At 41.3% G+C, this 14,692-nt stretch overlaps 1 protein-coding gene across 1 annotated transcript in view; it reads right to left on the reverse strand.

Moving 5' to 3' along the window:
- LOC139479677 (QRFP-like peptide receptor) overlaps positions 1–14,692 on the reverse strand; it is a 123,399-nt gene that overhangs the window by 21,258 nt on the left and 87,449 nt on the right. The window contains exon 2 of the mRNA XM_071262523.1: positions 13,114–13,237. Coding sequence (XP_071118624.1) covers positions 13,114–13,237 — 124 coding nt within the window. The remainder of the gene's footprint in view (positions 1–13,113; positions 13,238–14,692) is intronic.

Raw genomic sequence — 14,692 nt, forward strand, 5'->3', positions numbered from 1 at the left:
TTAAAAACCAAACACAACTGCACCTTGACAATTACAGACGATTTGGAGGAGACCAAAAGCCTGGCGAATGGAACTCGGGTGACATTTTGGCAGACTTCGGTCGCTGTAGGAGGGCAATTTAAATCAAAGCCATTTCAATGACAGGTATCTAAAATAAATACTCGGCGAAAGTGGGATCTGACGGCCTAACAAGTGACAATAAGGCAGTGCATTTGACAGCTGTTTGGCTTCACTCGAATAGCTTTGAGCAAAGTTGAATCGAACGACAGTTTGCACTATTGCGTATGTAATTGGAATAGGGCCCCATTGAAATAGAGATGGTCCTGTTTGCAAGCTGGACTCCTTGAAATGAATTAAAGCTTATCCTCACCTGACTCAGTACACGTGGGTAAGATGCTGTTGGTTCTCTCGTGTGTGAGAGATAGGGTTTTCGACGTTTTTAACTTACTGTTCATGTAGATGTATTTGTGTCATATCACGGGGGATCTGCTTAATGTTGGAGGAAATCCAAAGTTGCGCATATTGAAGACATTAACCTTCTCGTGAAACTCACGACAAAGTGTACCGTGCTGTCTGACGAAGGGTCATAATCCGTAGTTTGATATTTGTTCCTTACGGGCAAACAAAAGGTTCCGATCGGCTGGGGGATAAGTTCTGCACACGTTTGTCTGTAGTAAAGCATGTCTGCTACATGCATGTTAAATATGTTTTGACAGAGGGTTGAGGGAATGTAAGGAAAACGACGATGGATTATTTGATCTCTCTTAGAAATAGAAACAAATATGTGTTCCCTGTACAAAATTAGACTCGACCAATTAATTATACGCGTGCAATACAAATGTCTCCTTACAGCAAACGACTGAGTTCGTATCTTTGTCTTTCAACAAAGGCAGATGACAAAATTGTGTTAATGTTTTAAAACATTCAGATGCAAGTGTAACTTATTCAGTTGAGGATCAATTACAAACAGTTATTATAAGTTCTTAATAACACGTAGTCGAATGTTTCGGAAAGATTTTCTGACAGAACATGTCTTCAAAATATTTTCAAGTCCGTCAGCAACGTATTGATGTGTAATGGGTAACTGTGCCGTATACAGGTATGAATCTAAAAACGGACACCATTAGAAGTGTGTTCACGTAGACATGAAAGTCACTATATTCCTGTGGGCCGGGAGGTAGGAAGTAAATAAAAAAAATATAAACTTGTATAACCTTACAACCCTACTAGAGAGGCGAGAGAGACAGACTAGCATCATGTATACTTGAAACAGGTGATGAGGATAATAAAAGGTTGTCATGTGAAACTGTAGATTCACAGAACAGAGTAGATGCCACCATATGAGGTTCATATAAGGTACAACAATTTGGCAGTCCAAAATTATAATGAATATAAAAAAAACAGTGAGAGATATCCAAAATCACATATTACGTTTTTCTTCAGAAGCGACATATGTTGTTATCTAGACTGAGTGAACAGTATTCCAGCATTCCAGTATATATATATATATATATAAGGGTATGGTGCTGACTATCCTAACAATCGGGGCGAAACAGGATTTGAACCCACGATCATAGGTTTCTGTCTTCCCAACGGAACGCAATACTGCACAGCGAATCTAGCGCCTAAGGCGACTGAGCCGCCTGTGCCCTCTGCTATCTAGAACGAATATTACTGAATGTAAGCTACACTCCCCCACTACATGTTCATCAGGTCCTTTTCACGTGGATGTGGTGCTTTCCGGCTTTAATACTATAACTGAAATTGTTTTTTTCAGTTATTGTCGTGAATATTAGTAAGGATAAGAATATATGAAGGAACTATTTATTTATTACAATTAGGAGTGACGTTTCGGTGCCGGTTCCAACACCCTTATCAAGCAAGTGATGTGCAGAGTATAGTATATATACAGGTAGGAGCCGGTGTAGATTAGATTGTACAGTAGATTGGGATGTCGTTACACTGGAGTGGAGAAGCCTGTTATGTACATAAACGGGTATACATTTTAGCCGGTGAATATAACCCACCTTGGTGGCTCGTACTACTGTTCAAACATTAAATATTTGGTGTAAAATTAATAATGCGATGTCTGCAGCTTGACAAAGGTCTTTGGGCTATACAGGCATGCTTCAGATTGGCACAAGTCAGTGTATCGAAGCCAATACCCTGAATATGTAACAGTATGTGATAAAAGGTTTGAACAGTCAATACGGTGAGACAAATAAGGGGCTGGTCATTTATCATAGGGATGGGTGGGTCAGGGGGAATCAGGGGAGGGTCACCAAAAACTATGACATCACTAGTCACTACCATAATCGTGTAAAAAAGAACACTTTTTTGTGTCTTCAAAATGCTAAATTATTAATACCTTCTCTTTGCATAACCGTACATGTCACGATTTTTGTCCCATCACAACGTACGGACTTATTTGCAGCTGAAGTGATGCAAGAGAGATTTCCTCTGGCGCTTCTCTTAATTACGTTGTTCACCAGAAAGGTCAAATCTATCGCGTTTCGTACAAAGGCATCGGAAACAAGTATTAGCCAGAGATACTGATAAATTGTTACGACCGGCGACACAGGAAACGAATGATTCCCGCCGCGGTCAAAAGAAAAAGTCAGTGAGTGATTGCATCCAAAAACACTGAGACGAGGAACATAGGATTAAAATGCAATTAATACTGGAAGGTTTTCAGTCAGTCAGTTGTGTCACTGAGTGAGTGAGTGACTATAGTTTTCCGCCGTTTTTAGTATTATTCCAGCAACGTCGTGACGTGGGACACCAGGCATGGGCTGACTTCAAGCCGACCAGTCCTTGTTTTAGTCCCTTAATACCGAGCACCAGACAGGGCAACAACAAATACCATCTTTAACCTCTTTGTACTAGATGCAAAATATACTAATAAACAGTATGGATGCAGTTGCCAAATAAGTGAGGGAGTGGAAATATAACTAATATTACAGCATTCCACTGCGGGGAACGGGGTGGTAGGCACAATAAATCGGCTTCACGTGCAAAACATTCTCTACCTGGCTACCAGACCACACTATTGAAAATGAAAAAGCAATAAAACATTCCTGAAAACTGATTTAGGTCGACGATATATCAGCTTGAACATATCTGCAGCCAAGTCATCAAAGATGAATACTTTATCTGGAATTTTAAAAAATGTTCAATGTCATTTGGCAAAGTCTAAGACATCGACATTTCCTGTCACAATAACCCGACACATAATGCTCCATGTATAACTGAAATATTCAAAGCGGCGTAAAGCCAAACTCTCTCATTTAAAAATATAATGAAATCCTTTTTCAATGATTGTGTTTCTCTTTTATTCATAATTTCGTTAACGAAAACAACTCAGAGCATCATTGAGGTCCAATCTTCGAAATAGAATTACGACAGTGTCAAATCCGAAATGCTTGATGCTTGATATTTTTGTGGATTATGCAGAAAAGTGACAGTATCACTGTCAGCATCCTTCGCAAAATGTTTTAAATGAAGAAATTACTTGTCCCCTTGAAACCCTCTTCCGTCTTCGTATGAGTATGAGTTAGGCATAATTACAGTAATTGATGTTCCGATGGATCCAATGAAGAGAAGACGTGCATCGTGATAAACGAACTGTCCTTTCTTCAAGAACAGCTGCACGTTTCTCGCGTATCGTTGGATGTTTGCGGGGGTGAACTTTCTGCGCGTTGGAGTTAAAGTCGAAACTTTAGAATAACGGATTTTTTACTGCTGTACCCACCACTATCGATTGCTATCATGAAGGGCAACACACACCAGGACTAAACGGTTGCCCTTTTGGGTTATACAACCAATTTGTCAGTAAGACTATGCATATATCAGGGAACTATAATGTGGCGCAGCATCTGTTTCCCACTGTGGCAAATCAAGCTGAATGGCGGTACATGTTCAGGAATTGGATAGCACGACCCACACATACATGTGTAGTATCGCCATACGCTATTGACTCTGTGTTGTTTTGGTCGTTGCATATTACCCGTGATAGCTATCGAGATGGTTTCAATGGGTATCTCCATATAACTTGAAAGTATGACTTATCATGGACAGATGTAATATCTGATTTGGACGTTTTGAATTGCGCGTTTTCGCGTGTTTGGTGAGGATGTGATACACGACAGGCAGGGGTTATTTGTAAACGAATGTTACCCTTTCAGCAAAGTCTGGCGTCAGCTGTGAAAGTACACCCAAGCGAGCTTGCCTATTCAGACATTACCTTTCAATGTTCGTTGCACGTTATGTCCCGTTTCGACAGAGCGAATAATCACAATAACGTCTTAATGTTACCCTTTCAGCAAAGTCTGGCGTCAGCTGTGAAAGTACACCCAAGCGAGCTTGCCTATTCAGACATTACCTTTCAATGTTCGTTGCACGTTATGTCCCGTTTCGACAGAGCGAATAATCACAATAACGTCTTAATGTTACCCTTTCAGCAAAGTCTGGCGTCAGCTGTGAAAGTACACCCAAGCGAGCTTGCCTATTCAGACATTACCTTTCAATGTTCGTTGCACGTTATGTCCCGTTTCGACAGAGCGAATAATCACAATAACGTCTTAATGTTACCCTTTCAGCAAAGTCTGGCGTCAGCTGTGAAAGTACACCCAAGCGAGCTTGCCTATTCAGACATTACCTTTCAATGTTCGTTGCACGTTATGTCCCGTTTCGACAGAGCGAATAATCACAATAACGTCTTAATGTTACCCTTTCAGCAAAGTCTGGCGTCAGCTGTGAAAGTACACCCAAGCGAGCTTGCCTATTCAGACATTACCTTTCAATGTTCGTTGCACGTTATGTCCCGTTTCGACAGAGCGAATAATCACAATAACGTCTTAATGTTACCCTTTCAGCAAAGTCTGGCGTCAGCTGTGAAAGTACACCCAAGCGAGCTTGCCTATTCAGACATTACCTTTCAATGTTCGTTGCACGTTATGTCCCGTTTCGACAGAGCGAATAATCACAATAACGTCTTAATGTTACCCTTTCAGCAAAGTCTGGCGTCAGCTGTGAAAGTACACCCAAGCGAGCTTGCCTATTCAGACATTACCTTTCAATGTTCGTTGCACGTTATGTCCCGTTTCGACAGAGCGAATAATCACAATAACGTCTTAATGTTACCCTTTCAGCAAAGTCTGGCGTCAGCTGTGAAGGTACACCCAAGCGAGCTTGCCTATTCAGACATTACCTTTCAATGTTCGTTGCACGTTATGTCCCGTTTCGACAGAGCGAATAATCACAATAACGTCTTAATGTTACCCTTTCAGCAAAGTCTGGCGTCAGCTGTGAAAGTACACCCAAGCGAGCTTGCCTATTCAGACATTACCTTTCAATGTTCGTTGCACGTTATGTCCCGTTTCGACAGAGCGAATAATCACAATAACGTCTTAATGTTACCCTTTCAGCAAAGTCTGGCGTCAGCTGTGAAAGTACACCCAAGCGAGCTTGCCTATTCAGACATTACCTTTCAATGTTCGTTGCACGTTATGTCCCGTTTCGACAGAGCGAATAATCACAATAACGTCTTAATGTTACCCTTTCAGCAAAGTCTGGCGTCAGCTGTGAAAGTACACCCAAGCGAGCTTGCCTATTCAGACATTACCTTTCAATGTTCGTTGCACGTTATGTCCCGTTTCGACAGAGCGAATAATCACAATAACGTCTTAATGTTACCCTTTCAGCAAAGTCTGGCGTCAGCTGTGAAAGTACACCCAAGCGAGCTTGCCTATTCAGACATTACCTTTCAATGTTCGTTGCACGTTATGTCCCGTTTCGACAGAGCGAATAATCACAATAACGTCTTAATGTTACCCTTTCAGCAAAGTCTGGCGTCAGCTGTGAAGGTACACCCAAGCGAGCTTGCCTATTCAGACATTACCTTTCAATGTTCGTTGCACGTTATGTCCCGTTTCGACAGAGCGAATAATCACAATAACGTCTTAATGTTACCCTTTCAGCAAAGTCTGGCGTCAGCTGTGAAAGTACACCCAAGCGAGCTTGCCTATTCAGACATTACCTTTCAATGTTCGTTGCACGTTATGTCCCGTTTCGACAGAGCGAATAATCACAATAACGTCTTAATGTTACCCTTTCAGCAAAGTCTGGCGTCAGCTGTGAAAGTACACCCAAGCGAGCTTGCCTATTCAGACATTACCTTTCAATGTTCGTTGCACGTTATGTCCCGTTTCGACAGAGCGAATAATCACAATAACGTCTTAATGTTACCCTTTCAGCAAAGTCTGGCGTCAGCTGTGAAAGTACACCCAAGCGAGCTTGCCTATTCAGACATTACCTTTCAATGTTCGTTGCACGTTATGTCCCGTTTCGACAGAGCGAATAATCACAATAACGTCTTAATGTTACCCTTTCAGCAAAGTCTGGCGTCAGCTGTGAAAGTACACCCAAGCGAGCTTGCCTATTCAGACATTACCTTTCAATGTTCGTTGCACGTTATGTCCCGTTTCGACAGAGCGAATAATCACAATAACGTCTTAATGTTACCCTTTCAGCAAAGTCTGGCGTCAGCTGTGAAAGTACACCCAAGCGAGCTTGCCTATTCAGACATTACCTTTCAATGTTCGTTGCACGTTATGTCCCGTTTCGACAGAGCGAATAATCACAATAACGTCTTAATGTTACCCTTTCAGCAAAGTCTGGCGTCAGCTGTGAAAGTACACCCAAGCGAGCTTGCCTATTCAGACATTACCTTTCAATGTTCGTTGCACGTTATGTCCCGTTTCGACAGAGCGAATAATCACAATAACGTCTTAATGTTACCCTTTCAGCAAAGTCTGGCGTCAGCTGTGAAGGTACACCCAAGCGAGCTTGCCTATTCAGACATTACCTTTCAATGTTCGTTGCACGTTATGTCCCGTTTCGACAGAGCGAATAATCACAATAACGTCTTAATGTTACCCTTTCAGCAAAGTCTGGCGTCAGCTGTGAAAGTACACCCAAGCGAGCTTGCCTATTCAGACATTACCTTTCAATGTTCGTTGCACGTTATGTCCCGTTTCGACAGAGCGAATAATCACAATAACGTCTTAATGTTACCCTTTCAGCAAAGTCTGGCGTCAGCTGTGAAAGTACACCCAAGCGAGCTTGCCTATTCAGACATTACCTTTCAATGTTCGTTGCACGTTATGTCCCGTTTCGACAGAGCGAATAATCACAATAACGTCTTAATGTTACCCTTTCAGCAAAGTCTGGCGTCAGCTGTGAAAGTACACCCAAGCGAGCTTGCCTATTCAGACATTACCTTTCAATGTTCGTTGCACGTTATGTCCCGTTTCGACAGAGCGAATAATCACAATAACGTCTTAATGTTACCCTTTCAGCAAAGTCTGGCGTCAGCTGTGAAAGTACACCCAAGCGAGCTTGCCTATTCAGACATTACCTTTCAATGTTCGTTGCACGTTATGTCCCGTTTCGACAGAGCGAATAATCACAATAACGTCTTAATGTTACCCTTTCAGCAAAGTCTGGCGTCAGCTGTGAAGGTACACCCAAGCGAGCTTGCCTATTCAGACATTACCTTTCAATGTTCGTTGCACGTTATGTCCCGTTTCGACAGAGCGAATAATCACAATAACGTCTTAATGTTACCCTTTCAGCAAAGTCTGGCGTCAGCTGTGAAAGTACACCCAAGCGAGCTTGCCTATTCAGACATTACCTTTCAATATTCGTTGCACGTTATGTCCCGTTTCGACAGAGCGAATAATCACAATAACGTCTTAATGTTACCCTTTCAGCAAAGTCTGGCGTCAGCTGTGAAAGTACACCCAAGCGAGCTTGCCTATTCAGACATTACCTTTCAATGTTCGTTGCACGTTATGTCCCGTTTCGACAGAGCGAATAATCACAATAACGTCTTAATGTTACCCTTTCAGCAAAGTCTGGCGTCAGCTGTGAAAGTACACCCAAGCGAGCTTGCCTATTCAGACATTACCTTTCAATGTTCGTTGCACGTTATGTCCCGTTTCGACAGAGCGAATAATCACAATAACGTCTTAATGTTACCCTTTCAGCAAAGTCTGGCGTCAGCTGTGAAAGTACACCCAAGCGAGCTTGCCTATTCAGACATTACCTTTCAATGTTCGTTGCACGTTATGTCCCGTTTCGACAGAGCGAATAATCACAATAACGTCTTAATGTTACCCTTTCAGCAAAGTCTGGCGTCAGCTGTGAAAGTACACCCAAGCGAGCTTGCCTATTCAGACATTACCTTTCAATGTTCGTTGCACGTTATGTCCCGTTTCGACAGAGCGAATAATCACAATAACGTCTTAATGTTACCCTTTCAGCAAAGTCTGGCGTCAGCTGTGAAAGTACACCCAAGCGAGCTTGCCTATTCAGACATTACCTTTCAATGTTCGTTGCACGTTATGTCCCGTTTCGACAGAGCGAATAATCACAATAACGTCTTAATGTTACCCTTTCAGCAAAGTCTGGCGTCAGCTGTGAAAGTACACCCAAGCGAGCTTGCCTATTCAGACATTACCTTTCAATGTTCGTTGCACGTTATGTCCCGTTTCGACAGAGCGAATAATCACAATAACGTCTTAATGTTACCCTTTCAGCAAAGTCTGGCGTCAGCTGTGAAAGTACACCCAAGCGAGCTTGCCTATTCAGACATTACCTTTCAATGTTCGTTGCACGTTATGTCCCGTTTCGACAGAGCGAATAATCACAATAACGTCTTAATGTTACCCTTTCAGCAAAGTCTGGCGTCAGCTGTGAAGGTACACCCAAGCGAGCTTGCCTATTCAGACATTACCTTTCAATGTTCGTTGCACGTTATGTCCCGTTTCGACAGAGCGAATAATCACAATAACGTCTTAATGTTACCCTTTCAGCAAAGTCTGGCGTCAGCTGTGAAAGTACACCCAAGCGAGCTTGCCTATTCAGACATTACCTTTCAATGTTCGTTGCACGTTATGTCCCGTTTCGACAGAGCGAATAATCACAATAACGTCTTAATGTTACCCTTTCAGCAAAGTCTGGCGTCAGCTGTGAAGGTACACCCAAGCGAGCTTGCCTATTCAGACATTACCTTTCAATGTTCGTTGCACGTTATGTCCCGTTTCGACAGAGCGAATAATCACAATAACGTCTTAATGTTACCCTTTCAGCAAAGTCTGGCGTCAGCTGTGAAAGTACACCCAAGCGAGCTTGCCTATTCAGACATTACCTTTCAATGTTCGTTGCACGTTATGTCCCGTTTCGACAGAGCGAATAATCACAATAACGTCTTAATGTTACCCTTTCAGCAAAGTCTGGCGTCAGCTGTGAAAGTACACCCAAGCGAGCTTGCCTATTCAGACATTACCTTTCAATGTTCGTTGCACGTTATGTCCCGTTTCGACAGAGCGAATAATCACAATAACGTCTTAATGTTACCCTTTCAGCAAAGTCTGGCGTCAGCTGTGAAGGTACACCCAAGCGAGCTTGCCTATTCAGACATTACCTTTCAATGTTCGTTGCACGTTATGTCCCGTTTCGACAGAGCGAATAATCACAATAACGTCTTAATTTAGTAACTTTCTGATCAGACTTAAAAAGCAGGAAATTCTCCATCGTGTACATGTATATTTAGTATGAAGAAGGGCGTAACTGGTTTTGTTATAAACTGTCTCTATGGCATTGGTTATTAGCATGTGAATTGTGACTGGACAAGCGTCTGACATATTTTATAAGAAGCAATCGTACATATTTGACAGATTAATACTTTGGTTCAGGCATCGAGAAATAACGACAGTTGTTCAAAACACTATGGGATTAAAATAACTTTCAGTTTCACGGGAAGATTGCCCTCCGATTGAATTCATTCACACAAAAAGACTTCCATCGACATGTTTTAATCACGTTTAGGATTAGCGGTATTAAAATAACAAAATGCCAATATCATATTCGTCTATCACAGGGATCCTTTTGGGATCATTTCCGACTAAGCTATCTCGGATGCAACATTGACATTTCGAAGCTATTCAAGGGGTCGCCTTCTCGTTAAAGCATTCATTCGTTCATTCGTGACGTCGAAGACCCCAGTTCGATTCCCCACTTGAGTACAATGTGTGAAGGTCATTTCTGGTTTGTCCCGTCACGTTATTGCTGGAATATTGTTAACAGCGGCATACCATACTCACTCACTCATTCATTGGTACAGTCTGTGCTACAAGTATTCCCTATTAGTTGGCAAATAGACCTACGAGGTTGATCTTTTATGATTTAAACATCCTTTAAAGTACTGATATATATTCTTAAAAATTGGTCAGGCAAAACACAGAGGTATATATAGTACTTGCATGCGTGTTAATTATTTCTTAGTTCCTTATGATTCAACAAATAAGTATTTTGCAACACGTCTTATTTACTTTATTTTGTCAGTATGGGACAGACTCTCAACATATACTATGAATAATGGATTATTATTAAAAGTGTTTATCTAGAATTTCCGATTTATAGCGGCTCCATTATTAGAGATACCGATTAAGTCATAACTAATGTAAGTTTGATATTGCTCTCTGTCAGAATAGTCCGTAAATGTGTCTGTCTGTCTGTAATGTTTGTTTGTTGTCTGTCTGTATTGTTTGTTTGTTGTCTAACTCCACACTATTCCAGCTATATGACGGCGGTGTGTAAATAATCGAGCCTGGACCAGACAATCCAATGATTGACACCGTGTGCATTGAACAATGCAATTGGGATTTGATGACATGCGTCAACCAAGTCAGAGAGCCTGACCAACAGATCACGTTAGTCTCCTCTTTCGACAAGAATGGGTTGCTGAAGACCAATTCTAACACGTATTTCCGAGGGGCCTGTCTGTATCGATGTGTGAAGAAAACACTGTGCTGTGCTTATTATATTATCTGTCATTCTTGATATGTGTTAATACATCTTTATATCGAATGTACTTACATGACCGAACTCCGGATTATTGGAAGGCAAGGAAATTGATCGTTGTTGTTATAAATAGACTGTAGATATGTCAAACCTTACACCCATTGCACGCATCGTTAAAACCATTAAAGCACTGACAGTGAAGGGTTACTCCAGATCTTCAAAGGTTCTTGGACGCATTTGTTATGTGCTGGTCAAAAGGTGTGTGTGTAGTACGTCGAAAAACGTACGTCAAGACGACAGTGTTTTCACAATCACAATTAAGACTTCATGGCCAAACTTAGATGGAGTCTAGCATCCCACCGAGTAGACAAAGATGGTATAAAAATATACCTTTAAGTGAAAGAATGCTTGTGTTTTATTGTGCTGTCCGTTTTAAGAGGTCTACAGAAAAAAACAAGTTTGAAAGATGTTCTAATTTCAGTCTGACAATTTCATCAAATATTTTAAACAAAAATTTAAAAAATAGATTTTGTTTTTTTCAATCTTGATATTGATATGCTGCCAAAACCCCCAATAGTAACTTTTTGTTTCTGTATGGTCTTACGTACTCGTGTTGTATAAGCAATACATCTGAACGAGTGGCACGGTTCAAATTACAGCTGGGTGAGAGTAGAGCTGTTACCTGTAACAGTGTTGTGCACGTGGCTGACAACTGTGTATACTACGCACGTGCATTGCGCGCTAAGCCAAACTACCTCTGAAATATATCTGGATCCTCCCCATGATGTAGGCCTCCCACTGCTCACACATGTGCCTCCGTGCATCTTTACAAATGTGTCTACCAGCATCCAGCGCGAACACCTACTACACATATCAACGATAAGAAGTTAGTTCTTTAACATTTTTACTATTGGTAATATCAATAGGACTTACACCTAAAATGTTTGACAAACGTTGTTTTGATATCTGTATTACAATAACATCAAGAACTTTGTGCTTGAATGTGAGAAGTATGTGGGAGTCGCTTCCAGATGAGATAGTGAAATGTGCTCCCTTAGCCTTTCGCACGTGCATCTCTCTCTATGGCGATTTTGGTTTTAGTGTCCAAGACCAAGCATAAGAATTATATTGCACCAACTCATCCTTAACAATCGCCTAAATACAGTAAAGTACGGTTATAACGAACTCAAAGGGACTACTAACTTTAGTTCGTTATAACCGTAGTTCGTTACAAGCATATATACAGCATAACTACAGCAAATAGTCGCGACCAAAAAAGTAAGTTCGTTATATCCGTCAGTTCGTTATAACCGTGTTCGTTATAACCGTAGTTTACTGTAGTTCTTGTTCGTGATGAAGGGCCTGTAATCATGATCAAGAAAAGACTACGTGTGTGTATTGGTATCATTATTTCAACGAGAAGCTACACTATTCCATGTACATTCACTTTATAGAATAACATGCTAAATACAAACGAATATCACCAAATATAAACGGATTAACTATAAGTTTTGATGTCTGTCAAAATTTCATTGTTAGTTAAAAATGTCTTTCTCTGTAGTTGCGGTTGAACGCTATACTCGTTCTCCTCAGGTACAGACTTCGCGAGTTTTAATCCCGTTGGAGGCTCTGGATGAAGTTAATCCATCATCAAATTAAATGAAATCAAAGGGAAAAGTTCCATCTGTGTCAAGTGGTCTTTAACTAGCAATTGAGTCAATAAAAAGCCGGACAAAGACAAATGAGCCATAGCTAAAACTTCTTTTAGTGTTAGTGATTACTTGGCTGCAGTGCCAAGAGGTCGGTGTAGGATCCCACATGTTTATGCGAACGTCCGTAAGCATTTTTAAACTGATCTGAATAGATACGTCAGCCACAGACATATACACAAAGTCATCATTAATCGCGATATTAACCGCGGCTTCGGTTGATATGGATGGTCGAAAGTGCTTCAACGCGCCTTTCATGGTGTTACACCCTTACAGGAGCGCGGATGGCCCAGTCGTCTTAGGCGCACCGCCCTTTCCTTCGGCATGCTCGAAACATATGATCGTGGGTTCGAATCCCCGTACGCCCTGATTATGTTTCTAAGAACCATACCTGTGCTCGTGAGTTTCGCTACATGCATCACTTCGGGTTTTCCTCACAGGTGGCACGTGTTGATACAACAAACATACTGCGTGTTTAACAAACTCACTGACTCACTCTCTCCTTCACTCACGCGGGGTTCATCAGTGTGGAACTCACCATTACATGGAATGTAGGGGCAGATAATCCGACTGCAACTATCCATACACAAGGAAGTATCTTTTTGGTATTTCCCAAGGTGCACAGGGTTCGAGCCTTCATTGGGTGGACGATGACAATGTACCTAAAACATATAATTTATGAAAGCAATAATAAGATATTGCCTTGACATATGCACCAAGTAATGAAGACATGTTATCATTAAGTGTCTGTTGAAATATGTATGACGGAATGAGTCATAGAGGACTTTACAAATACCAATGTGTTTGGTGTTTAACGCCGCTCTCAGCAATATTCCCGACATAATGGCGGTTTGTAAATAATCGAGTCTGGACCAGACATTCCAGTGGATGACATCATGAGCATCGATCCACGCAGTGGGGATACGATGACATGCATCAACCAAGTCAGCAAGCCTAACACGATCCCTCAGTCGCCTTTTACTGCAAGCATTGGTTGCTGAAGACCTATTCTATCCCGGCTGTTCACGATACAGGACATAAGTGTACATGTTCAAAACGAGGACAGGATTTCAAATATATACCAATATAATGCTACATAACGTTTCAATATTTTGGAACATGCGGCGAATTATATCATAAATACGAATGAGAAATGGTTATGTAATTTAAGTGTAGTTGGAAACTGTTGTTAATATGATAATGGTCAGTAGCAGTAAATGATTGAATTACGAGTGAGTGAGTGAGTGAGTGAGTGAGTATGGTTTCACGCCGCTTTTAGCAATATTCCAGCAATATCATGGCGGGGGACTCCAGAAATGGGCTTCACACATTGTACCCATGTCGGGAATCGAACCCGGGTCTTCCGCGTGATGAGCAAACGCTTTAACCACTGGGGTACCCGACCGCCCCGATTGAATTACGAGTACAGCATATCCAATGCTGTTGTTGTTAGATTTGAACTGCAGTCAAAACCATCAAATTGAGTGCTTTGAGAATGGTCTCGTCTACAATTAGAGTTATCTAAGGGGATTGTGTGATAATGTGTGACCTGACTGATGATATGTGTCATTGTTTCCCGAGAATAGCTCGTCTCATAAGTCATTGTTTTGTCGCACCGAGGTTATAAGTCTAGTAAATTAGCAAAGCACTCTTAACAAATTTCAACAGAAACGAGTTCAACTGAATTACACTGAGATTATATCCCAAAATATCATATCAAAAGTCTACCAAAATCGGAGTGATGAAACACTGTAAAATTTAAACTCAAAAGTCATGGGGTACGCCATATTTGTGCTCGTGGGTTTCACCAAAGTAGTAAACGTATGAAACATGCATCCTTTCTTGCTTTCCTCCTACATTAAGCTGACATCCGTGAAATAACATGAATACTGTTCAAAGCGGCGTTAAACCCAAATCACTCACACTCAAGTCTTTCAATGCTGTACATTAAATAAGGATAGATTACATTATGAAATGTATCTGTGTAGGAACACATATAATGTTGTTCATCACTGACATCAGGATTTCGGGCATTCCAGCAAGCACATCCATGACATAAATCACACAAAGGTGTACACCTCAATCCATGTTTCATACAGCTGCATCGCTTGGCAACG

This window comes from Haliotis cracherodii, unplaced genomic scaffold, assembly GCF_022045235.1.
Source record: "Haliotis cracherodii isolate W230 unplaced genomic scaffold, xgHalCrac1.p SCAF_4, whole genome shotgun sequence".
In the NCBI taxonomy this organism is placed as follows: Eukaryota; Metazoa; Mollusca; class Gastropoda; order Lepetellida; family Haliotidae; genus Haliotis; species Haliotis cracherodii.